Here is a 24,439-nt window from a genome sequence, read left to right as displayed (position 1 = left end):
TGCTGTTGCTGCCGGGATAGAAAAAAACAACATCGTCTTCTGTTTGTTTTTTTTGTTTGTCATCGATGTTTTATGATTGTATTTGTTGGTTTTTATAAGTGTTACTGTAATTCCGTAGATAACGAAAGGTGATTCGTAATTACAACATTGACGGCGCTTCTGGAACTCCGAAATAATAATCAAACCAAAGAAAACGTCTAGTTAGCTAGCTAGAGGCTGATTCCCTCATCTTTAGCTTAAACGGCGTCGTCGTTAAAACGGTAGTTCTAAGTTAGCTAGCTAGCAAGCAAGCACGTTAGCGAGCTAAATAGCTACCTGTGCATTAATCGGAATGCTTTTCTTTTGAAATAGACTACAGATAGCCACAGTAGTGTTTATTTTATTTATATTTTAAAGGTTTGTGGTTAAAGATGGGCTCAATACTCAGCCGGAGAATTGCTGGGGTTGAGGATATCGATATCCAAGCAAATTCAGCCTACAGATATCCTCCCAAATCTGGTAAGTGATCTGTTCAACACCCTTTTTACTATTTAAATACTGCAACCGTTTATGTTTTCAGATAATGTGTTTACGGCATGTGCCATTAAGCTAACTAGCGAAGTACACTACTTAGAGGTTTTAACTTGCTGTAGACTAGCTAGCTAGTAGTTAGCTGGCTACGATAGCAAGCTAGCTGGCTAAATCAACTAGACTAGCTTGCAAGAAGGTGTAAGTGGCTCTAACGTTACGTGAAATGTGTTTACATTTGATGACTGTTTTCGAGAAGAATTGCTAAATTGTCTAGAGGCGAGGTGAAGTACCCAAGGACATGTTTGTGTTAGCGGTAGTATTTTGTGTATTTAACGTTAGCTAGTTGACTAAATTGGTAATTAGCTAGCTAGTAACGCTCCGGTGTAACTCACAGCCAGCTAGCTAACTTTGCTAGTGTCAAAACCCTTCGAATTAGTTGCAATGACTGCAGTGTTTAAAGGGGGTTATTTGGAAGGTGATCATTGAGTACATTAGCTTGTTAGCTAGATCGTAATCGTTGGTAAATTTCGATAATTTAGCAATTCTGGCAGACTGTAGGAAAAAGCAAGAAATCGTGTTTAATAGAAATAAAATGCAACGTGAGCCAGATACTTTTTGGCTTGCGTTGGCTGTAAAATAACGTTAAATAGCCAGTGGCATTCCCTGTAATATATCATTTGCTGTTTTTTTTCTTTTCTTGACCCTGACCTGATGGGAACACGCTCAATAGCGTTAGTTAACTAGATGCGCTGGATGCTAGGCATTAAGAATGAAACAAGATCTTTGCTTGTAGGGAGCCCACTTTAGCGTTAGTACTTTGTATTCTGCACGGCATGTATTCATTGCATGAAGCTTTGTGAACTGGGCATGACCTTGGAATTCAGTGACTGTTTTAAAGTAGGGGCAGGGGTGCTTGATGCTCGGGAGATGGTGATGGATGTAACACCTCGGGGTTTTTGTAGAGCAATGCCAGAGCTGGACGGAAAAAAAACGTTTTGTACCAGTCTAGACTGGGGAATGTTGAACTCCGAGTGGAATTATGCAAGTGTTAGCATTGAGGGAACCCATTACACAAAGTAATCAGTGTTTTGTAGCAGATGGCAGTTTGGATTGGAGCAGAGTGCGAGAGACTTAAAAGGCAGGGTGTCTTGAGTATTTCAGACTTGGAAGGAATTCTCATGAAGGGATAAGGCCGTGTGCACCTTTTTCTTAAAGGCTGGGAAATAAAGCCATCATGAAAAAACTTTCCATTTATAGAGCTTTTCTTTTGACTTAAGTTATTTTGTGTCATCCAATGGAAGGTTTGTATTTTCATAATAGTCATTTTTTGGAAATTGTGAACACACTGGCATCCAGGTTTTGAGTCAGGCCACTGATAACTCCCTTCATTACTCAGATATTCATGATTTAGTGGTGGCATGATTAGATGCATGTGTTTTGAAGCAGTACTGTCTTTTGACTCATTCGAGAAGACATTCCCTGGTATTTCTGTATCTTAATATATTGAAATTGTGTCCTTAAAGTGGAGAACATGAAAATGTTATGTATTCAGTTAAACAGTGAATGGTTTTGGATTACTGGTTCCTCAGGGCAGTCAGATTGGTCAATTTTGTGAAGTAATATAAAAAAAGCCTTGTTTTCTTGAGAGGTGTGGATTCCAGTAAGTTCTGTTGCTGTATTGTGTTAGACCTGCAGTGTGGAAGTGTGTAATTAAGGTGTTTATGAAATAATGAGCTAGTTAAGTCAATCTGTTCAGAAGCGTGGATTGGATTAATTGAGTTTGTCTTAACAGTCACAGTTAAGATTTAGATACAGCAGGCATGTCCTTATTACAGTTCAGTAGTGCGTACTGAAATCGGCACTCGGACACTAATCTATAACTTAAACATAATGAAGACATGTTTCTAGACATTGTAGCTAAATGCTGCCAGTCCATGGGAACTTTGATGAGCAGTCCTTTAGTACCCCAATCATATGGGGATACAAAGAGACAACACAATCTCACAGTCACACAGATCTGAAGAAGCAGTCACAGAAGAAGGTATGTAGAACCACAAAGCCAAAGAACCATGAAGATACAGATGCAGAACCTGGGAGAGGGGACAGAATCAGGGAGGGAGAGAGATGGCTGACTTCTTACATCCTAACTTTTTAGATTTTATGGTCCATCCACTGGTAGGCTATATCATGTGTTAATCTGCTGGAGGGTGCAGCACAGCCAGCAGCTTTTTGTGTGCAAGAACGGGGGTGACACTCATTTGCACATCCTGTAGACGCTAGAAGTTAAATTAAAAATAGTTATTGTCTCTCTGTATTTGCAAATGTTTTCTAAAAAGCAAATATAAATCTTGCACAAGTTATTTTTATATTATTCAGTTCCTTCAATTTTTTTTGCTTTTGTCTTGGCATGAAATTGCATGAAATTTCAATCTACTTGCAGAGCCAGTCTGTGCCAGAAAGCTGTAATTTCTATCCGTGAGTGACGTATGATTATGTCTGGTTCAAAATACATGCGGGTGGACAGAACGAAATGACGACGCGAAGAGAGTACTGTCACCATACCTGACACTCACACATGCCCACAAAGATCAGAGATTACTAAGATAAAAATCATGTTTAGACTCTTTAAGTCACTTTCATCTTGATTTCAACAGTGAGGTGTTCCATTCTTCCAGCCAATAGTGTGTACAATTGTTTATAAACATCCCAAGTACTTGCAGATGCATAATATCAGGTAGTTCCATTGTGATTTAAATTTACTGGAATTATGTTGACTAAGAGGGACTGGCTAGGTATCCATTAGTTACTTGCTTGTTTTTCTGAATCATACTCTCAGGGGAGTTATGCTTTCATAATTTTCCTAAAAAAGAATCATTTTCCTGCCTCACATTGGTTTTATTAATGTATCCAGATCATTTCATGCATTTGTAACATCTGGCATACAAATACATGGCAGTGTTATTGTATATTTTTGGTGGCAGTATACCAATAACTACACCTTATTGGTTAGTATTACTGATATTATTGTTAATGTTATTTATGTATTTTTTGGTGACAGAAGATGCTATTATCTAGAGTGCTTTGTATAGTTGTTTTTAATCTACTATCCATTGATGTAATCAGTGTATCAGCAAAACTGTAGTGAGTGGAACCACCTAAGCTCAGGTAACTGCTACACCACACTGCTGTGCATTGGATAGGTATGTCGTGGACAGGAAGGAAATCAAGTCATGAGGCACACTCTGCCCTTTTTTAATGAAATATGTTTTAGTTGCTCAAGTTGATACTTATACCCAGGCATTGTCCAGTTAGTTTGCAGAGTATAGTAGTTCTCAGTTATGTCTTCAATTTATCTTTAGGTGAATTCTAATGTAGTAAGTTTAAGGATGAAAATAATATATTTGGTTTGGATACAAGTTTTACAAGAGATGCATATTTGCATATTACATGTGTTTTAGTGTCAGTAAGATTCAACAGTCTACATGATATTAAATGTTTTTGATTATTATTTGATTTTGATTAAATTATTTTGATAATGGGAAAATGTTCCAATTGCAAAGTGCTACTTTCTGTCTCTATCCTTTGTAAATGTCAGTACCTTTCCTATGACATTAACTTGCAGTCCGTGCTGCTTTAGTAAACTTACAGTAGAGAACTGTACCTGACATCAGTGGAGTTCAGTTTATGCCTGTTGTATTGAAATTTACTGATTTACTGAATTTTACTTTTCTGCCACGTGTTATTTAGGATTATGTAAAAAAAAAAAAAAAAAAAAAAAAAAAAAAAAAAAAATGAAACATGAGAACACCGAAGCTGTTGAGAAGAAAAGTAAAGTCTACTGTATCTACTGTAAATGTAGCTGTTTTGTTGATACTTAAGGAAGAAAGGCAAAATTTGGAAAACTGATCATTCAGTCCTTGTAGTCTATAGCCGTGATTATTCAGGGAAATGTAGTGCATGCCTGTGTGCTGTTGTAATGTTCCGAACTGTCTTTTATTGAATGGCACGGCAGGTCTTTGACCACAGCAGGCTTTGTCCTTGTGCTTTTACCCAGGACCTGTGAAATCCTGTGGATTTGCGTATATTTTATCTTTGATCTTCACATATGAAACATCAGTCCGGGGGTGGTGTTACAGTGATCTCGCAGATGAAAGAGGACAAAAATTACTGTTGCAACAGCTTTCTTCCATGACTAATGTTCAAGAGTCTTGCTTTTATTATTTGAACTGTTAAAACTGATTTGCGGCGTAACCTTTGCCAAGGCAGCTGGCTTTTCCGCTGTGACTCTGCAGCCGGCAGCATACCGAAGAATGAGAACATTCAGTCAAGGGTGGTTTGGCAGAGTAAGCTCCAGATTAGTCAGCGAAACGAAGCAGCTGGAGTTACCCTGTTAAAACAATGAATAGTGATCACGTTAGTTCAAAGTGGTCTTGTAATTTTAAGTTCATGAAATATCGTCGTGCACACATTTGTGATCAGAGGTGCTGGTTTAAAATCAAAATCAAACTCCATTGTTTCCTTCTGGATCCTGATAATAGCAGGATATCACATTGCCTATGTTATTCAGATGTGTTTTGTGCAGGGATAAGAGTCCCCAAAGGCAAGTCCCCACTGTCCATTGTTTGTTTTAATTTCATTTGTGGTAAAAAAAAAAAAAAAAAAAAGTATTTAAAGCAGTTATGGTGATTATGAATATGCTACTATGCTCCATTTTGGAACTGAAGGTTATTTAGATGCTACCCTCTGTTATGCACAGTTTGCCACTGCATTGTATTTAGGTCGCATATGATTAATAACATTCACAGTAGTGATGGAAACGGGAACGTACTGTGGCCCACTGTCATTGCTGGTATGACAAAGTTGGCATTTGGAATGCGTGTTCATGTCTGTTATGTTCAAATAAGCCTGAGCAAGGCAGTTTGGAGCTGTGTCATATGTTTTTAGTGTGCTCTGACATGGCCAGCCATTTCATGTGTCACCAGATAAACTCTGTTATATGATCACAGTGCTGCAGTTTTTCCCTTACACGCAGTTAAGAATGTCCATTCTGTCTTGATTCTAATCAGGCCACTTTTCCTCTTCCTTAAAGGAAACTATTTTGCCAGTCATTTTTTCATGGGAGGGGAGAAGTTTGACACTCCACATCCTGAGGGATACTTGTTTGGAGAAAACATGGATCTCAACTTCCTTGGGAACAGGCCTGTGCAGGTAAGAGCAAGATATAGGCCCAGAATTATTGTATCGATAATTACCAAATGGAGGTTTCATAGTCACTTACATGGCCCATCAATGGCTTGGTTTTTGCAGAAACCCTGTAATGCTCTTAGGGAAGAGAACAATAAAGGTTGCAATTCTGTCTTACATTTATTAGGACTATAGCCTCTTCTTAGTAGGTTGTTGCACAGCTACTATGTTGCCTAGTCTGGCAGTGGACTCCAGGCTCCATCCCTTCAAGATGATATGTGCTTCAGATGTCTGATATTCTGTTTGAAATGTGATTTCCTGGGGATATTGCCCACGTGGTCACAGACTGCAGACATTTTCCTCTGGCAGTTCCTTAATGGCGTAGAAATCGCTGTTCAGAGTGCCCCTCTACAGCCATCATTCATTTTTAAAGATTTATACACATGAAAGCACAGATTAAATACTTGATGTAATACGTTACATCAACTTCTTTGACTCCCTTTGCCTTTGGCGATTTTCTTGTTCCTCTCAAAGTGGGTCAGCATGCTTTTTTATTCCCACAGGCAAATGATTAATGCCATAAACTGTACAAGGCCTAACCTTACCAGTACAGACTGAATTTTATAGAGTTAAATAGTTGGCTTACTCAAAAACTTTAGCCATTTAAAAAAAATCATTAAGCCATTTTATTTGAAGAGCGTAAAGGAAAATACTTTAAAAATTCCTGTGGGTGGCCTCCAGAGTGGCTCAGTGTTCAAGGTAATCATTGTGAGTGCTGGTTCAGCACTACAGTTCAGTCCCAGCTGTGTCGTTAGCTAAAACTGACTGGAAGTCCACAGCACCTGAAAAAAATTGTACTGTTCCACTTTGGTAGGGTTGTATTTCTCAACAGGGTTTCCTTGTCTCTCCACTGCTTCTCATCAGCGATAACATCAGTGCAGTGCACCCTGGGACTTGTAGTTTGTTATTATAACTGACTTTGTTATTATGACTGTGTGTGAACGTGTTGAAGCCACATGTCTCATGTCAGCACTCCTGCCTGATTGCAGAGGTAGTCACAATAAGGTAAGCCTAATGTGCAGTTGCTAAGGGGAAAATAGCATGCAAATGCTAAAATGAAGTTAAAATATCATTTGGGTGCATGTAAAATGTATACCCCTAAAAGCCTGACAGTTGACAATATGATTGACCTAATGATTATCTCTGTGCTTGCTGTTCAGTTTCCTTATGTGACTCCTGCACCACATGAGGCTGTGAAGACCCTAAGAAGTCTGGTCAACATCAGGAAGGACTCTTTACGCCTCGTCAGGTACTGAAATCAGGCCTCACCGGCTCAAAGTGAAAACATTAGTTCAGGTTCCCCTAACCTTCTACTTCCACCGCCTAATGCACCCATCTGTGATGAAACTCCATGTTTCACCGATGAATAAACCCATCTCTGAGCACTTTACCTACCTTGCCTGATGGAAATCAACTTTTAGTCCTTTGGAAAGAGGGGAAAGTAACTTCCTTCAAGCTTGGCTGATGGTGTCAGAGCAGGCGACCTCATGTGCAGGCAGAAAATAGGGTAGAATCAGTGGGTTTTTTTTTTTTTTTTTTTTTGCTCTAATACTGAATGATGTTTGTGTGTCTGGGCACCTACTGGCAGGTACAAGGATGACGCCGACAGCCCGACGGAGGAGGGGGGAAAGCCTAGGGTCCTTTACAGCGTGGAGTTCACCTTTGATGCAGACGCTCGTGTGGCCATCACTCTGTACTGCCAGGCCTTCGAGGAGTTCACCAATGGAATGGCAGTGTAAGACTCAGACACATCGATACAGAGCAGAAGAGCAGAGAGTGGAGGAGCTGTGGTTTGTGGATTGAGGAAAGGATCCTCCGGAGCTCAACGGTGTGGACGATGAGCTTCAAGAATAGGTTGCGCTGCTGCTTTGGTAATGAGTGACGTGTTTAGAAAGGGTATTGACGATGCAAACTACAAAGAAACCACCGCAACTAGTCAGTCCAAAACAAAAAATGTGGCGTAGTACATCTGTTGGAAGCACAGCAGCAAACAGCACAAGCCTCTTCTTGATGGCATTATATGAAGCGCAGAAACGGCACACTCATGCTTCCCAACAGGCAGGGCCCTTAGCTGCTGCTAATCTCCATGGATACCCTGTGAGCAGGAACAGTGCAGTGAATGGTGAGATTCGTGCTGAGAGACAGGTACATGTGTAAGCTGCTTAACTTCATTTTTTATTTGTTTCCTGTTAACAGGATTCAGAGGGGTTTTTATTAATGAGCAGCTATAGCAGCAAGTGTGTAGAGCATGCAATATTGACAAGGACTGGGACCTTAACCAGTGTGTTGTCTTTGTCCATCTGTCAGCCATCAAGAACTGTGAGAAAGATGTTGCTGTATTCATTGAGTCATCATGTAGTTCCCTTGATTAAAGTAACACTGAAATTTTCCATTTCCGAAAAACATCCATATATTAGATGAAATGTATTGGGGATGTCAGCCAATCATATTTTTAGTTGAGTTTTTTGGCATTAGGGAATATATCTACCGGCCTGTTAGCTCACTTGATATTCTGCATTCCATTGCTTTGCAGATACCCTTATCCTGACTCGTAAACAGTACCTTACATTTTTACCATGTATTTCTTTATACTGCTAGAAATATATTAAAGCAGTTCACCTCAAGTATATCTTTTGAGGGAACATTGACCGTACCCCACTTGGGAATCAAATTTGTTGCTGTCTGCTTACGAATCCACTGCCTTACCCACTCAGCTTTCATTGTGTCTTTAGTAACCCACTATAGTGAAACTTTATCCACAGCATTACTGCATGACCCTGTCCTTGAAACAGTTTTAAGGGTTACTTTCATGCGACTTAAAACCGAACAACTGTTTCGACATTCCACAATATCATTTTAATAATACATATAGCCGTCTTGTCTGTTTTAATAAAATCACATCCATCAACCAATCCAGGTGTTTTGCATTATGTATGGAGTTACGTAATTTGTTTCTCTTGATATTGTTTTCAGATATATGCATGTATCTATGTATTATATAGCCTATTGTATGAACAGCTGGAATTTTTCACATCTGGTTTTGTTTGTTACAGAAAACTGATTTGAGTTGCGAGTGTGGTCAGATTTTGCCTGTGATGAGAATTTGCAGTGGCAGTTCTGGCAATTAAATGATGTGTCCTGTCTCAAGAAATTGGCCATTCATTACATTTTAATGACTTTAAAGTAATAAAATATGCCTGACAATTTTTAATATAGCTGTAACTCCCCATGGAAATTCCCACTCATTAGGCTGTAAAGCTCTTATGGCTCTGTCAGAAGTGGATTTATTAGTGGATATACTGTCCTAGCCTTCTGTTGGGATTGTGTAAACACTGCGTTTTCTCTTGTGCAGGTACAACCCCAAGAACCCTGCCATGGTCTCTGAAACGGTGCACTACAAAAGAGGTGTCAGCCAGCAGTTCTCACTCCCGTCCTTCAAAATTGATTTCTCCGAGTGGAAAGAGGAAGAGGTGAGTGTTGCTGTCAGATGTTCAGTCCCACAGACAGATTTGCTCGTATTGCCATTCCCATCTGTCTCCAAACCACACCTTCCCTCTGCCTGTCTGGTATTCTGTGTAATGTTTATCCTGGCTAGCTCTCCTTCACTCCTTTTCTGTGAGCTTGTTTTTGTCATGGAATACCGTACTATCATAGAAACAGCCACAGAGAGGAACCATACATAATTTCCTACCAGATGGAAGTGTGGAAAGCTAAGCCATTGGTGTTCATTTTCCAAGGTAGTCTCCAAATTGATCTGAATTGCATTGGTAAAAGCTGGGAAATTCCTCAGTGGCTTCAGTGTTGTGTAACATTGAGGAAAGTAAATGAATGGGGGTTTCTCCTTTCTTATTGTCTTTGTAAATGAAATATGATCTTCCAGCATCCTTCATTGTTCTGGGTGCAGTGCAAAGCTCTTCAATATTGATCGTACTGGAAGGCAATTGCTTTACAAAGTGCACTCAAAATAAACTACTTCTGTCTAAATAACAGAAGTCTTTTATTACATTGTATAAATTACACCTGTTTAAACATGTCTGTAGCATTACATGTAAAAATAAAAAATTGTATCCAAGTAGACAACTTGAACATGTCTTTTCTGAAATGTATGAAGTCAGTGTTTCTTTTGTTAAGCAGACATCCCTCGTAGCTCAGTTATCTGCAAGTTAAATCTCTGTCTTATAAATGCCAGCTTGATGAGTGGTACTTACGTAAATGAGTTTTGTCACAGTTTTTCATGTCAGTTTGACAGTATTTCATTGTTTAGAGTGTTACAGGCCACACAGCCATCAGGCAGTTGGAGACACTCCTCACCCACTGCTCCTGTATAGTGTCAGACAAAGAACACTTGTGTTTTAAGAAAGGGGGTGTTGAATGGATGGAGAGATCAGTTTTGACTATAACCATATTATTGATGAAACCACAGCCAGTGGTTTCAGTACAGCCCCCTGTACCTGAGTGACACTCAAAACTCATTAATTTTTTTTCCAACCCAGAGTGGCCTTCACTGAAGGAGTTACAAATGTCTTGCTCATCTTTAAGGACATTGACATGCCAATTAGACTGGATGTGCTAGCCTGAAAGCAGATTAGTCAAGCATGTTGTTGATGGAAATCTTGAAAATCTGGTGATAATTAAGTTTTTAGAAGCCAACCCCAAATATGACATTTACATAAGGCACAATGCAAAGTGACCTTAAAGCCCTCCTCCACACTACTTAATTAACATCCGGATGAGGGCTGCAGTACATTCCTGTTCAGTTGTCCCAGTAAAAGAGATTGTTGCTGAGTGAACTGAATGATGTGTGTCATTAATAGATATGACCTGATGTTCGCTTGTTGAAGTTAAGAAAATGTAAAAAAAAGAAAAATCATCACCCAGCACAGAAATTAAACCCTCATTTTCCTCAACTATGTTGTTGTTGTCTTTCACAGCTCAACTTTGATCTGGACAGAGGGGTCTTTCCCATGGTAATCCAGGCAGTGGTGGACGAAGGGGATGGTAGGTCTTTCGGAAAGCATTTCAGCTGACTTGCCCTGCGATTACTGTAACCTTCTGAGTGAACTAGGACTTTACAATGTGCTCTCTTCCACTAGCAGACACAATTATCCCTTCCTCTCATACAACAGACAACCAGTGAGCCAGTTCAATGTACAATTAGCTCTTTTCATTAACAAATTTGTCTCCTCTTGCAGAAGTCACGGGGCATGCACATGTACTGCTGGCTGCCTTTGAAAGAGTAAGTGTAGCTTTCAGAGCCCTTGACTGAACTGTGATTCCTGTTTTGTTTACATGAATTAAGCTCTGTTGGTCTTAAAATGTGTTTTAACTTATGCCTTTTTCAGAACTCTGTAGCTGTGTTTTTACTGCAGTCAGTCATTCATTCTTACCGCTTGCTTTACCATGACTTTGATTTGAACGGCTGTAATGAAGTTTACTTCATCTTAATGCACTTATGGTTGATTATGAAGTCACTATAGGTTATTATGAGGGTGAGTTGGTTTGGCAGTTATGAAGTCCCTGAATGAGTACAGTTTGTTCAGAAGGTGCCCCATGTGTGCTGCTGCTGACAGACTGTAGAGCTGAGTGCTTTTATTCTGCATTCTCTTCAGGACTGCTCGATCCTGTGAGACTGTTGTGAGCTTCCCCCCACAGTGAAAGCCATTAGCTCCTAGCACAAAGGCAGTGTTACCTTTAATGGGCTCAGAGAGACTTTCAATTACAATTATCCCTTTTCCCTTCCTTGAAATCGCTTTCCAAAAAGAGATGAGAAGGGCTGATTAAATAGCTTTCCAGCCATGGGCAGAAAGCATGTAAGAAAAGCCCTCTTTGCTAAATAGTATAGAATTGTGGGAAACTAAATATTGTCATTCTTATGTTGGCAGCATGTTGACGGCAGTTTCTCTGTGAAGCCTTTAAAGCAGAAGCAAATCGTAAGTAAAGTGTGTGTGTCTGTCTTTATTTCAGAGCGCCCTTTTCATTATAATACCATTCGGTTGTGTTGTGTGTAGTGTAACCATTGTGCTAATAATGAAACAGCCAGGTTTTCCATGAAGTGTTTGTTCTGTTTGCCTCCAGCTCTCTGTATAACCTCAGTTAAACATCAACCCAGATCTGCTTTGGTTTGTGCCCCAAAGATAGGAAAGAATTAGCTATGTGGAAAGACTAAAGAGATCTTGCGAAAAAAAAAAAAAACAATGCATGCAAAAATGTAGATTGATAATGACTAAAAAAGCAGTCAGTGTGATGTCCTTCCTAAAATAATGCTGTTGTCTTTGTGCTAAGATGGCTTAATTGCTCTCACTGGTGAACAAAAATGGCCTGTTTACAGTATTTATCTGAAAAGGGAAGGCTTTTGTCAGTGTATTCACTCTGTTTTTATTCATTCTCATACCAGACTTGGTGGTGGTCTGAAGTACAAAAAGCAGCTCTCGCACACAGATCATTATGGGTTCTGAAAACACAAAAACACAGCCTGCACTTACTGTGGCGTGGAAACTGGAGGCGGTCGATGGCAAGCTAGCTGGAGATGAAATGCCTCAGAAAGCTCAGTCTGCATGTTAAACTGTCTGGGTGGGAGAGAGCACAAGGAAGCATCTAATCTCCATGATTGCTGCTGTGATTGCTGGCTCACTTGTGCAGTGAAGTCCAAAGCTTTGAGCAGCCAGCACGCTTACTGAAATGCACAGGGACAGCCTGAGCTCCAGCCACAGATGTATCATTGATTATGGATCTGAAACTGATTCATGTCAAGTTGTGTAGGCTGATTTAGCATAAAATGATTTTTCCCCCCAAGCTGTAGTGAATGCCACTGGATAACAGGAGACATGTTTGAGCCATCTTATTCACTGAGCAGTTTAACCAACAAGTATAAAACAAGATGTTGCTTGACAGATGGCTGGTTATGTGAAGTTCTCAGCTACATTAATATCTATACATGATGTAGCCTAGCATTTAATTTGTATTCAGCCCATATGGTCTGGATTGATCAATGTGTATTGATCTTCCGATTGCCGTACACCTGTCAGCCATCTGTTCCATGTTGACACCCGTCCTAACATTGAATCCCTTATGGAGGCAGATTCTGGTCACATACATAATTTTATTTCATCTGGGAGCTCTGTGATAAGTCAGTATGAAAACCCCTCACTAGCTGGTCCCTTTGGGATGCAGAAGCAGTTCTGCTTCAAAGCAGTTTCTCCTCAGGACTGGCCTTGGTGTGAAAGGTCTTCCTGAGTCAGAGATGCAGCTCCAGTGCTGACACTTTATGTAGATGAGAATGTAGTTGCATTTCTATTGAAAAGATGAGTGCTCTCATAAACTGGAGTTGCATCTGTACACTTGCTTCCTTTTATTACATGAGAAACAATATCAAGCCTTGATTTCTGAGTATGAACCAATCTGAAACATTTGTCACCGGCTGAGATAGGTGCCTCACCTTTGCAATAGCTGAAGTGGATCAGTAATCTCTCTGCTGCTGTAGAGTCACCCCCTTTTTCATCTCCGTTGTGATGTCATTACAGGTGGACCGTGTCAGCTACCTGCTTCAGGAGATCTATGGGATTGAAAACAAGAACAACCAGGAGACAAAGGTATAGCTTAACAGTGGCAGTGGTATTCAGTAGTTGTAGCACCGCAGAGTAATCATCACAGCGTTTGAAACTTTATTCCTTTTTCTTATATTTTCCTCTCTGATGTATCTAAGTTAGTTACTGTGTATGTATGTTTTTTTTGTGTGTGTGATAAGCCCTCGGATGACGAGAACAGCGACAACAGTAACGAGTGTGTGGTGTGCCTGTCGGACCTGCGGGACACGCTCATCCTGCCGTGCAGACATCTGTGCCTGTGCAACTCCTGCGCAGACACGCTGCGCTACCAGGCAAACAACTGCCCCATCTGCAGACTGCGTGAGTATCCGTGGCTTCGGTCAGGAAAGGTCACGCACACTAGTAGATGAGAATGGACAGGAAGAGAGCTGCGCTAATTTGGAGTGCTGTCTCTGTCTATCTCCATTCTTTATACCTCCTCATGTGAGTGCGTGGGCTGTGTTTTTGTCCCGAATTCTTTTAGGAAAAAGTCCTCAGCACTCACTCTAGGTTTGTTGTAGTACAGGGAGGGGAAAATAAAATCTGTTCAGGCAGGACTGAACAGCTAAAGGGCTTCTTTGCTTGAAGGTCTGACGCATATCAAAAGGTTACTTTGTTTTTTATTTTTGGAAGAAAAATATTCATTTGAGTAAAATTGTGAAATTAGGGATTAGTATTGATGCAGAGGGATTTTAATACTGTAAGCAGGAAATGGGTGAAAGCCTTTAATTCCATTGTATATGTTTACAGCTTAGCTCAATGTTAGGAAGTTGCCTTTTTCGTGGCCACACTGTGGGAAATAGAGACACCTGGTGGAAAGTGCATATGACAGTTAAGATGACAGCAGCTTGCTGGTGGTGAATGTTATTTTTGAGAAGGGATATTATATAGCTTCATTGGCCCAGAGATCTGCTGTACAAAAACGGTAATGTATGACGCCACAGAGCTGTAAGAATTATAGGGACTCTTTTCTTGAAAGTCATCTAAACTGGATGAACCCTTTCATAATTACAATGCTTTGCAGACTTTCAGAATGCTATCATGGAAAGGTGCACATCATTTCCATATCAGTGAGGCAACTTGTTTATTTTTGTTAATGTTCTGTGCATTGTTATGTTACGCTTAGTTTGCCAGGCACGAATCGCAAAATGATTGATAAGAATTTCCCCAGAGGAAATGTGATTGAGGTCATGCAGGAATAAAAATAAACATTAAACATAACTGATTTTAACAGTCCATTGTCTAAAAATACAGTGCTTCCAGCTTCATCAGAGAAACTGTGCCACCTTGCCTAACGATCATGACAGCTGTGCAAATGTTTACTCGACTATCTCTTTGTGGAGTTAAAAATGAAACTCTTAAGCGCCGTGAAATAAAGAGGGCGCTAAAAAAAAAAAAAAAAAAAAAAAACCAGCGGATGCAATTAGCGGTGTTTGTTGAGACGTGACGGCCCTCCCGCCTTGATCTGTGGCTTTAACGTTCGGCTGGAAAACGCGGCTGCTCTCTCTCCCGCCAGCCTTCCGAGCCCTGCTCCAGATCCGCGCCGTGAGGAAGAAGCCTGGAGCGCTGTCCCCCGTGTCCTTCAGCCCCGTTCTGGCACAGACCATGGACCACGACGAGCACTCGGTACGCCTCCCATCTGCGGGACACCGTGAGGCCGGGCATCTGCCAACACCGGCCTCGTGATACAGTCACCACGCTCAGATCGCTCTTTGTGCAGATGAGCTTCAGTGCATAAAAATGTGTAGTGTTTTTTTTTTTTTTCGTGATTAAGCATAATCCCTGGAGAGCTCAGTGTGTTCGTATTTGAGTTCCACCCAGCTCCACTGCCTCAGAGAAGTCTAGTTTGGCCTTGTTGTTACATCACACTGCAGCTAAATATTTCTTGAGCGTAAGGGATTATTACAATCTTAAGTGGTGATATAACATTAGAGACATATCTTAGAGACAGAAGATCAGACTCAATAAGTAATCACAAATGAGCAAAAGTAATTTTGTTTGATGATCTCGCTTTACAAATACCGAGAGAGTCCGTTACTGTGGGGGGAAAGACAGGAACTTTAAATAGAGGACAGGTGACATACCTTTCAGATGACAGTAGTGCTCTTTTTTTGGGTAAGCTATCATGACTGCCAAGATCAGGGGGTTCACAAGAATGCACTTTTGTTGCTCGTTTAAGTTGCGCTTTCCTTTGGGATTGAGATAACTGTAAACAGAGAAGCCTTGGGGTTTTCCAGGCCTGTGCTGGGAGTGTAAATAAGGCATGGATTGTGCGCATTTTGGCCAAGAAGAAAAGCAGGCCATCTTTAAATAGACTTGGCTGATGTTCCACTGTTATTCTTCCAAGCTTAAACTCACATTGCTTCAGCTCCAGGGCTTGGGGGGGGGGGGCGGGTTGTGCAATCATCTCGAGATTAAGTACAGTGTATTTGAGAGTTCACAAGCAGCAAAAATAGTTGGTCCAAAGGAGGGTCAGCTGGCTGTGGTGCTGATCATCCTGACTGTGAACGTGCCTGTGACTGGTCTTGTTCTCTCACCCCAGAACTCGGACAACATCCCCCCGGGCTTCGAGCCCATCTCTCTCCTGGAGGCCCTGAACGGGCTGCGCTCCGTGTCCCCCGGTATCCCCTCAGCTCCCCTCTATGAGGAAATCAATTTCTCAGGGAGCATTGGAGACCCCTTGCCTCTGTCTGGCCGCCAGCTGGGCTCAGTGGAGCGTTCTGGGGATGCTGGGCTGCAGAAGGGGAAGGTCAGCAAATCACCTGACAGGTAAGTGTACCAATAGGGAGATGTGATACGGCAAATCTGTATACACATAGTGATTTACTATAAACAGTCAGTCTGGGTATCCTGTTAATGGCTCCCTAAATGGTAACGTTTCAGGGCTATGGAACAGAGCATAGTTTTAGAAGGAGAAAAGTAGATGTTTTTCTCTCTAGGATTTATTTGAAAAATAAGAATAATTCTTGAGCACAACATACCAGGATTCCCCATTAAGGGTTAGCATTGTCTTTTTAGGCTCAAAATTGACAGGAGAGAATAAGATTATCGTATGACTTTACCGAAGCTTATGTTAGCACAAACCACACTGCTGCCCGTAGTATGCTGCATATTAACTGACTGATATCTAAGATAACTAAATAACCTTCAAAAGGATCTAAAGGCAGGTATATCAGTGCTGATGGGTTTCAGTTTGCTTTTCTTGACATGACTCTCAGCTGCCTTCTCCCGGCCATATGGCGTAATAACTGCCTCGGGACCCAGCTGTCAGTCGTCTTTGTGTGGAGAGAAAGAGACGAGCAGCGTGTGTGTGTCAAGCTGTGAGTCACTGACAGAGATCACGGTGTCCATGTCCAGTGCTATATGAGAGCAGTACGTTGACCCGTCCTTGGCAATGGATCCAGCTGACATTGCTGACTCACGCGAACCTGCAGTGAGCAGATTGAGGAGGATGCAGAGTGTCTGTCCTGCTGGAGCCACACTGAGGCGCTTTGCACATGGTGCTACAAATTTGGCAGGTTTTCACAATATAAAAGGGTTTTTCAACATGTGCTCTTTGGACTCATGCACTCCGTTCTCTGCCCTAGTGCAGTGAGAGGAAAAACCCAACAGAAAACTGCACAATTTAACTTCAGGAAAAATGGTACATTCGATTACCGTTCGCTTGCCTCATATGTATGGTAGAGGTGAAGTGTGTGCGGATAGGCTAAAAGCTGCTTAGAAAGGTGACTGCGTGGTTTCCATCTGCAGTACCCTCCGGTCCCCCTCATCCCCCATCCAAGAGGAGGATGAAGAGAAGCTGTCAGAGGTGTCTGACGCACAGCCACATGCCCTGCTGTCCAGCAGCCCAGCTTCAACTGAGGTGAGTCTTCCACCCCTTTACTACTTCTACCCCTTTGCCTACAGCTCCCTCTGCACCCTGCCATCTTACACTGTACTATACCTACAGCTCCCCCTGCCATCTTACACTGTACTATACCTACAGCTCCCCCTGCCAGCTCACACTGTGCTATACCTACAGCTCCCCCTGCTATCTCACACTGTGCTATACCTACAGCTCTCCCTGCCATCTCACACTGTACTATACCTACAGCTCCCCCTGCCATCTCACACTGTGCTATACCTACAGCTCTCCCTGCCACCTCACACTGTACTATACCTACAGCTCCCCCTGCCAGCTCACACTGTACTATACCTACCGCTCCCCCTGCTATCTCACACTGTACTATACCTACCGCTCCCCCTGCTATCTCACACTGTACTATACCTACAGCTCCCCCTGCTATCTCACACTGTGCTATACCTACAGCTCTCCCTGCCATCTTGCACTGTGCTAGACCTACAGCTCCCTCTGCCCCCTGCCAGCTCACATTGTACTGTACCATCAGCTCCTTCTGGATAGTCCCTGTTCCTCAGCTGAGAGAGTAATCTTGCTCTCTCCTCTCTCCTCTCCTTTGCAGGCCACAGCAGCTGAAGAAGCTCCAGAATCAGTCACTCCCGATGAAGGTGAGGCTCAGGGGGAGGTAAATCTGGGACAAAGTACCTGGAAGGCTGAAGGATAGAAGAATCCATAAATATTGCTCTTTGGGGACGGGGGTGTCTTAAATAGGCAACTGTGAGGGCTCACGTTTGATGGGAATTAATTTTGCATACTTTGTATCTAATGTAACAAAGCAAGGCCTTCCATGACTTCACTGAACTAATACATAGAGCTCAGTGGGTATCATTCCAAGTTGTCACCGCGATCAAGGCTGCAGTACTTTCTGGATACAGTTGCCGGTGTCTCTTCCGTTGGCCCATGAATATTTGAAAGGTAGTGCCTAGTTCCATTCTTACTGCTCTCACCTCTCCCGCCGCACCCTGCTACAGAAGACCGGCCGCGCTCTGTGGCTGAGATTCTCCAGGACTGCAGCAGCGAGCACAGCTGCCTGACCAAGACAGAGAGCGACCCGCCAGTGGAGCTGTCCCTGCCAGGTGAGCCCTGCCTCGAGTCGCTGTCCTGTCCCCTGTCAGAATACTAACAGGAGCCGCAGCCGAGGGCCAACCGCTCTCCCACCCGGGGGTCCTGCAAGGGTTAATTCTGCCTTTTACTAACAGCCAGCGATTGTTGAGCTGCATTCACAGTATCCATGCTGCAGCCTTACTTAACTCTTTGACTGCCTTGCATATGCTGCCGTTTACTAAATGCATGTAATTCAGGTTTAACCGATACGCTGAGCGGATGGTAAACGGTGCCCTGGCACATTTGCGAGTTGTTGTTTTTCACTTCTTCTCACTTGCCTCCAGTCCCTAATTCACACCCATAGTGTGTGTGCTCTTCTGCTTTGTTTCCTAACCCGCCTGCACTCTCCCTTGGCCTGGCCTCGCTCTGGGCAGCTCTAGGTCCTGATTCCTGCTCTATCGGTATTGAGGAGTAACTCTGGTAGGTCTGTTCTCCTGTCTTGCCTCTATGGCATCTCTACTTGTGTCCTTCATGTCCTTCATTTGCCTCTACAATAGTCCGCTGGCTTGATTGATTGATTGGTTGGTCGTTTTTTTTTTTTTTGTCTTTTTTTATTTATTGGTTGTTTTTGGTATGATTAGTTCTGTCAGCTGACATTTTTTATAATGCATTACTAGTGGGTACAGATTTTCAGAAACTGAATATGTGTATGAAAATCACGGATGTAATATTTTGGTATCCCCCAATTTTTATTTGTACATCAGTAGTCTGTTGTGCATGCTGAAAGTATTATTTCTTCCCTATTCAGACATGAAGATGAAGTAAAATGCATGATTTTGCGCATTATGCTGTTAGGGATCAGCTATAGTGATGATCCCTTTGAATGAAATGATCTGATGAACACCTGATTACTGCATTATCTCTGAGAGATGGTCGAGCCCGCAGTATACTGCTGGAAGGCAGGGTTGAGATCCTGTCATCAGTTTCCTCCTTCTGCTCTGAGGAAGTGAGCCTGTCCAGTGTCAGATAAGTGTCTGTTGAGGCTGCGCTCCGGATCTTGCCGTTTTGTCCTCACTCTGTCCCTGTGCGCGCCCTCCGCAGGCTCGTCGGAGTCCACAGAGAGCCTGAAGAGCCAGAGTACCAACAGCTCCAGTCAGCCTCTCCTGTGTCCCCCAAGCAGCCTGCACATCGAGGACGAGCAGCTCACCCCGTAACGAGGGGCCGGGGCCGCCCACACCCCCTTCAATATCACCCATATCCTCCCATCACAGCCCGGTGTCCACCCCCCAGAGCCCAGCAGCCAGGCCTCCACTGCTGAGCCGTTCACACGCCTGCAGTCCTCTCCTCCATGTTCACTCCGCGCTCACGCACCCACAGGATTGTAGTCAGCTGCAGCTCTGCACTAGGAGGAGGGTGAGCAGTGCAGGACACGGCTGAAATGGTCATCGTCTTCCTGGCCCTTCCAGGAAGGGCGTCCCAGGCCCCCCTCCAGTCCCAGCGGCTGACATGGAAGACAGACCTACCCGCTTCTCCCTTGGAAGCAGGGGGCTTTGTCCACCTTGAATCTTCGCTGAATCTCCCTCTGCACATTTCCTGCTCATCAAGTACCAGCAGATTGCCATCTCTGTCCTCTTGTTGGTCAGGGTCCTCTTGGAGCCAGCACTCACCCATGAGTCTAAACCGTGGCCTGGAATCCCAACTCTCTGAGTCAGAACCAGCACAAAACAGGATTGAGCTGCCCAACTATCCTTTCACCTGACAGCACAACAAATGCATTTACCCTCAACACTAAACAGGCAGGTTTGTCTAGCTGCAGCATAATCATGCTAACAAGTTAGTTTTCTTGATGTTGTTGTTAAATTGTTAACTAAGTATAATACAATATGCTTGCAAAACCCCCAGATAAGAACATTTGTGAGATATTTCAGTCTGGGCCATGATCCCTTAACAGATGAGAGTTCTCTAATCCTTTGAATGAAGTATGCAAATATAATGTTGCTTGAATCGAACCATGAACTGACTTTGAAGACTTCAGCTCTTAAATCAAAGACATTTTCTCATTATGGTGACTGGGAAGTTGCTGACGCACATTGATTTCCATGAAAGCAGATTGTTTCCAGTAGTTTTTCACCATATTTAAAGCTTGACTGAAAGAAAAATTAGAAATGATGGAAGGTGATCGGAAATTTCTGTCCCTTTGGTGAATTGTGTACAAAGTGTCGTCAGTATGGTTTTGTATTTTCTAACTTTTATTTTTGATCTAGGGTAAGAACTCATCAGCAGTCAGCAGGATCCTCAGAATCTTTCCAACCAAAATAGTGACAATAGGAGACAATATGACATGTTATTTTGTTTCATCCAGTGAGTGATTTTTATTATTTGAAATGTCTCCAACTTAACTAATTTTGACAGAACAAAAAGTATATCAAACTGTATAGAGCTTTGAAAAACACCTATGTCCAAAATGAAGTATAATTGTAAAAATTGTATTTAGGTGGAAAAACATTGTCATTGTATGGAATAGATTGGGGTGATGCTAGCGGTAAATTAATTTTTTCTCATATATATTCCATCACATGGCCCTGTTTTTCGACTCTCACCACATCAGAGGGTATAGCAACAATCCAGCTACCCAGTGCAGACATAAAATATAATGCTTACAGTGTACCTCATAGATGTAACAGATCACTAGGCAGTGACTTTAGAAAAGCTGGGATCCACCCAGTTGGCTGGTTTCACCGTTTGTGGTGACCAAGGCAAAATTTCACAGCGGGGCCCCCAGATGAAGTTGGCGCATGCTTCTTCATGGAACATTCGTGAAAATTTGCAGCTTGATGGCTGCCTTTTATGATATTTGGGAGGGAATGATGAATGATTTTGTGTTTGGAGTTCAAAAACCTAGACACTCCCACTTAAAATGTGAAAGAGCTGAAAATGTGTAACACCATGACAGAGCTTTCATTAGACTGCTTTCCTGGAATCCTATGGTAGGCAAAGGCCCTGAGTGATTTGCCTTGTACGCCCACTCCCTCAAACTGGTCTTGGATCTGTGCCTGTCAAGTGATGTTACGCACTGAGAGAGACTACCTGTGCTGCTGTTGTCAGTGTCCGCTATACATACGTTGACTGTTGCAGTTTCAGTCAGTCCTTGCTCCTGTAAACGTAGCATTGTGTATAGGTGTACTCGTGCCTTTAAAATTAAGCAGAAATGGCTGATGGTTGTTTTGTGCTTCTCTGTTCATGTCGAAAAATAAGACGACTTGTTAAAGGTGTAATGCTGCTGGAAGTGTAGGTTTTATTGAGGGGCTCTAGTCAGAGATGATGATGGTTTGAATTGCCTAGTCCAGTAATATCTCAGATGCGTTAGTCTGATTTATATTGCGGCTGCCTTCTGTTAAACTGTGTACAATATCTATATATGAATACATTGTATCAGAGAATTATGTAGTCCAACGTAAGTAATGGGCACGAAAAAGATTTGTTCTGTTTCTGATTGCTCTGCCTTGATAGCTACTCTGATTAAACAGAACAGTAGTCCGTAGTACAGAGTATTCTCTTCTTTCTGTCTGCCTTTCGCTAACTTTTTTTGGACCGTTATTGAACAACTTGTGTAAATAGACATTTGAACTTTTTTTTTTTTTTTAACCAAAACTGGAGGTACGGAGTCTGTGGAAATGCTATGTGTTGAGGCTGATCATGAGTATTGGAAGAGCTCTCCCAAAATGAATGGTGCACACATGAAGGAGGTGGCATACCTTACCAGTGCATTTTACCAGAATTTGTTCATACTATGGAACCAAGAAGGAAATAATCAGTCATCTTTTAACATATCATTACAATCTCACAAAAGTTTATTAACGGTTTCCCCAAGGGAATACAAATTATCTTTTTTATGTGAACATTGGAGTGGGTAATTTAATTTTCACTTAATCTCAAACTTATTCTTTCATTTTCCCCTATCATGTGTCATTTCAATGTAGTAATATTACCCTGTGCCTTGTTATTTTTAAGGATTATTGACCTGGTATCCAGTAGAACAGTGTTGGGTCAGTCATTTCCCATATGTGTGCATAAGCGGTAACACCTTGTGGAAAAACAAGAAATGTCCTTTCTGCTTCAGTGAAAACACTCACTTAGTTTCAGTTTTTAATTTTGTTCATATTGGTTACACATCAACAAATGCTACACAGGTCAGCCTTATTTTTTGGTGTAGTCCTACACCTTGCCTGCAAAATTCACCTGTTACATCCTGTTATATTGCCTGCACTGAAGGTGTGGAAGCAGTTGGGCTGGTGCCATTGTAAAAGTAACCCTGCCTCGGGACCAATCTAAAGTCACTAATGACTTTAACTGGATACATAAGAGGTAGTTAAAAAGAGCCCAGCTCCCCCAACAACTTTGAAATTGCAAGATTGAATAGTTTTGGTTTTGCATTGTGAACGTTTGTGGAGTAGCAATTGCTGATGACATTTGTTACATGGAAGAAGAGAAAAAGGAATTGAGGATATTTCATATGTCATTTGTAATACTGTACATATATGCTATGCGTGTCAATCCAAGAAGATTGAATTTTTGAGAAATGGAAAAACCTTTAGGTACAGTACTGTTTGTGCACATTGTGATTCAGATCTCTTATTTCATTGTATTCATCTATTCTGCTTCTTTGTTTAAAAGATATGTGTCCTTATGATACTTATATCTTTTTGCTGTTGCAGTATCTCAATTCTTCATGGAAATGACCTTCTCTGGAGTTTCAGTTTTCAAGTGTTGTTTTTGATTATCCCTTTTTCCTTGATGATAAAGTGGACATTGTGATGTATTTGCATGGGAACCCAAACAGATAAATAAGTTCAACAGTACGTAATAGTGGCAGCTGTTAACCACAAATGTAAAACTCCGACTGACATTTAAAAAGTCACATTCAGAATGTCCACAAGTAATGGAAAGTATGGATAATCAACAATTACCTTAAAACTTTACAGCTCCAACCTTAACTGTTTTTAAACATTTATTTTGTTCAGTTTCTAAAATTATAATAAAGAAATATACACAAATTATCAAAAGGCTATCATTTGCTAATTTGAACTGTAATTTGGTGAAAACTGATACTTAGAAAGACCTGTGGGGGGACCTCTTTAAAAGTGAAAATACCCCCAGAACTACTCTTTGCTCTCAACAGCTGTTGCAGCATATAGCCACTAGGTGGCAATCCATCCTTGGTTTGGGCATAACAGATGGCTGTGGCCAAATTTTTGGAATTGATGAGAGCCCATGTCTTACTTTCTCAGAATATCGGATAGTGATAACATGCATCACATCATTGGTCTTGGGTGTCACTGTAATCCTGCAGAGTTCCTTGCCAATTGCTGTATGAAGATATTTGCATTTTTTCACTGATTCAGGATGCAACATACGAATGTTACATTAACATGCACCTCTCAGGGTATAGATGATAATGTCAGACACTCAAGTCAAATGCCCTGCGTTTAGCGATGAAGGCTTGTCTGATAAGCAACAGCTGTTTCTTGTGTTTATTACAGAGACATATTCATTCACTCCCCAACAAAAGCATCCCATCATGCCTCTATTGTGACAGACCACTGGTTTTGGTATAGTCAGCATTTACACATGCTCATATATACATGTATGTGTATATAATTTTATATATATAATTATATATATTTCATATATTATATGTGTTGCAGGTAGAAGGCCTTATGCAACAGACCTCTAAATTAAAAAAAATTGAAAGAAAACACCTAAACAAATAATGCCATGAGAATGATGGATGGTATGCAGGGCGGTTTTATTTTGAAAGATTTGTTGTAATACCATGCTATCAGTGTATTTGTTACTAAAAAGACACATATCTCAAAGTCAGTTGTTGTCACACATACTGTAGCATCCATTTATTTATTTATTTATTTATTTAACCGCCAACATGAGAATTGGGGAAGGAGGGGGAGGGGAGGCGGGGCGGTGACAGGCCACGAGTAAGGCATACGTGCTGATGCCGGTAGGCATATCCGTTTGAGTGAACACTGACAAATAATTATTAGCTGTTCCGTGCTGTTTCTCCTACAGAGCTCACAATAGGTATGGAATGTAGAGGACAAAGTGCAGCACACGCGGGGCTTGTGGCGCGAGTTTTCAGCGCTGT

At 41.8% G+C, this 24,439-nt stretch overlaps 1 protein-coding gene across 2 annotated transcripts; it reads left to right on the top strand.

Moving 5' to 3' along the window:
• On the top strand, window positions 1–22,823 carry mgrn1a (mahogunin, ring finger 1a). Of its 2 annotated transcripts, XM_036529670.1 has the most exons (17): window positions 1–498; window positions 5,600–5,718; window positions 6,915–7,003; window positions 7,343–7,489; window positions 9,107–9,224; window positions 10,686–10,752; window positions 10,947–10,990; window positions 11,637–11,684; window positions 13,275–13,343; window positions 13,499–13,658; window positions 14,854–14,963; window positions 15,880–16,106; window positions 17,088–17,199; window positions 17,798–17,843; window positions 18,207–18,311; window positions 18,714–18,759; window positions 19,381–19,458. In XM_036529670.1, the coding sequence occupies exons 1-16, from the start codon at window positions 411–413 to the stop codon at window positions 18,752–18,754; spliced, it is 1,590 nt and encodes a 529-aa protein (XP_036385563.1). In that variant the 5' UTR covers window positions 1–410; the 3' UTR covers window positions 18,755–18,759; window positions 19,381–19,458. The 2 variants fall into 2 exon arrangements, with proteins under 2 accessions (XP_036385563.1, XP_036385555.1); XM_036529662.1 differs by lacking the exon at window positions 18,714–18,759 and having other exon boundaries at window positions 19,381–22,823.
• Window positions 22,824–24,439: the final 1,616 nt, after the last annotated feature.

The sequence above is a fragment of the Megalops cyprinoides genome, chromosome 1 (genome assembly GCF_013368585.1).
Source record: "Megalops cyprinoides isolate fMegCyp1 chromosome 1, fMegCyp1.pri, whole genome shotgun sequence".
NCBI lineage: Eukaryota > Metazoa > Chordata > Actinopteri > Elopiformes > Megalopidae > Megalops > Megalops cyprinoides.
The sequence above is the reverse complement of the archived record's forward strand: the minus strand, read 5'-3'. Positions and strand labels throughout refer to the sequence as shown.

Excerpts from the sequence above, each read along its gene's own strand:
- mgrn1a (XM_036529662.1), top strand. The coding sequence starts at position 411 with ATGGGCTCAATACTCAGCCGGAGAATTGCTGGGGTTGAGGATATCGAT. Across the intron at positions 11,685-13,274 it reads CTTTAAAGCAGAAGCAAATC|GTGGACCGTGTCAGCTACCT; the intron begins GTAAGTAAAGTG and ends ATGTCATTACAG. Across the intron at positions 17,200-17,797 it reads GCAGCCCAGCTTCAACTGAG|GCCACAGCAGCTGAAGAAGC; the intron begins GTGAGTCTTCCA and ends TCTCCTTTGCAG.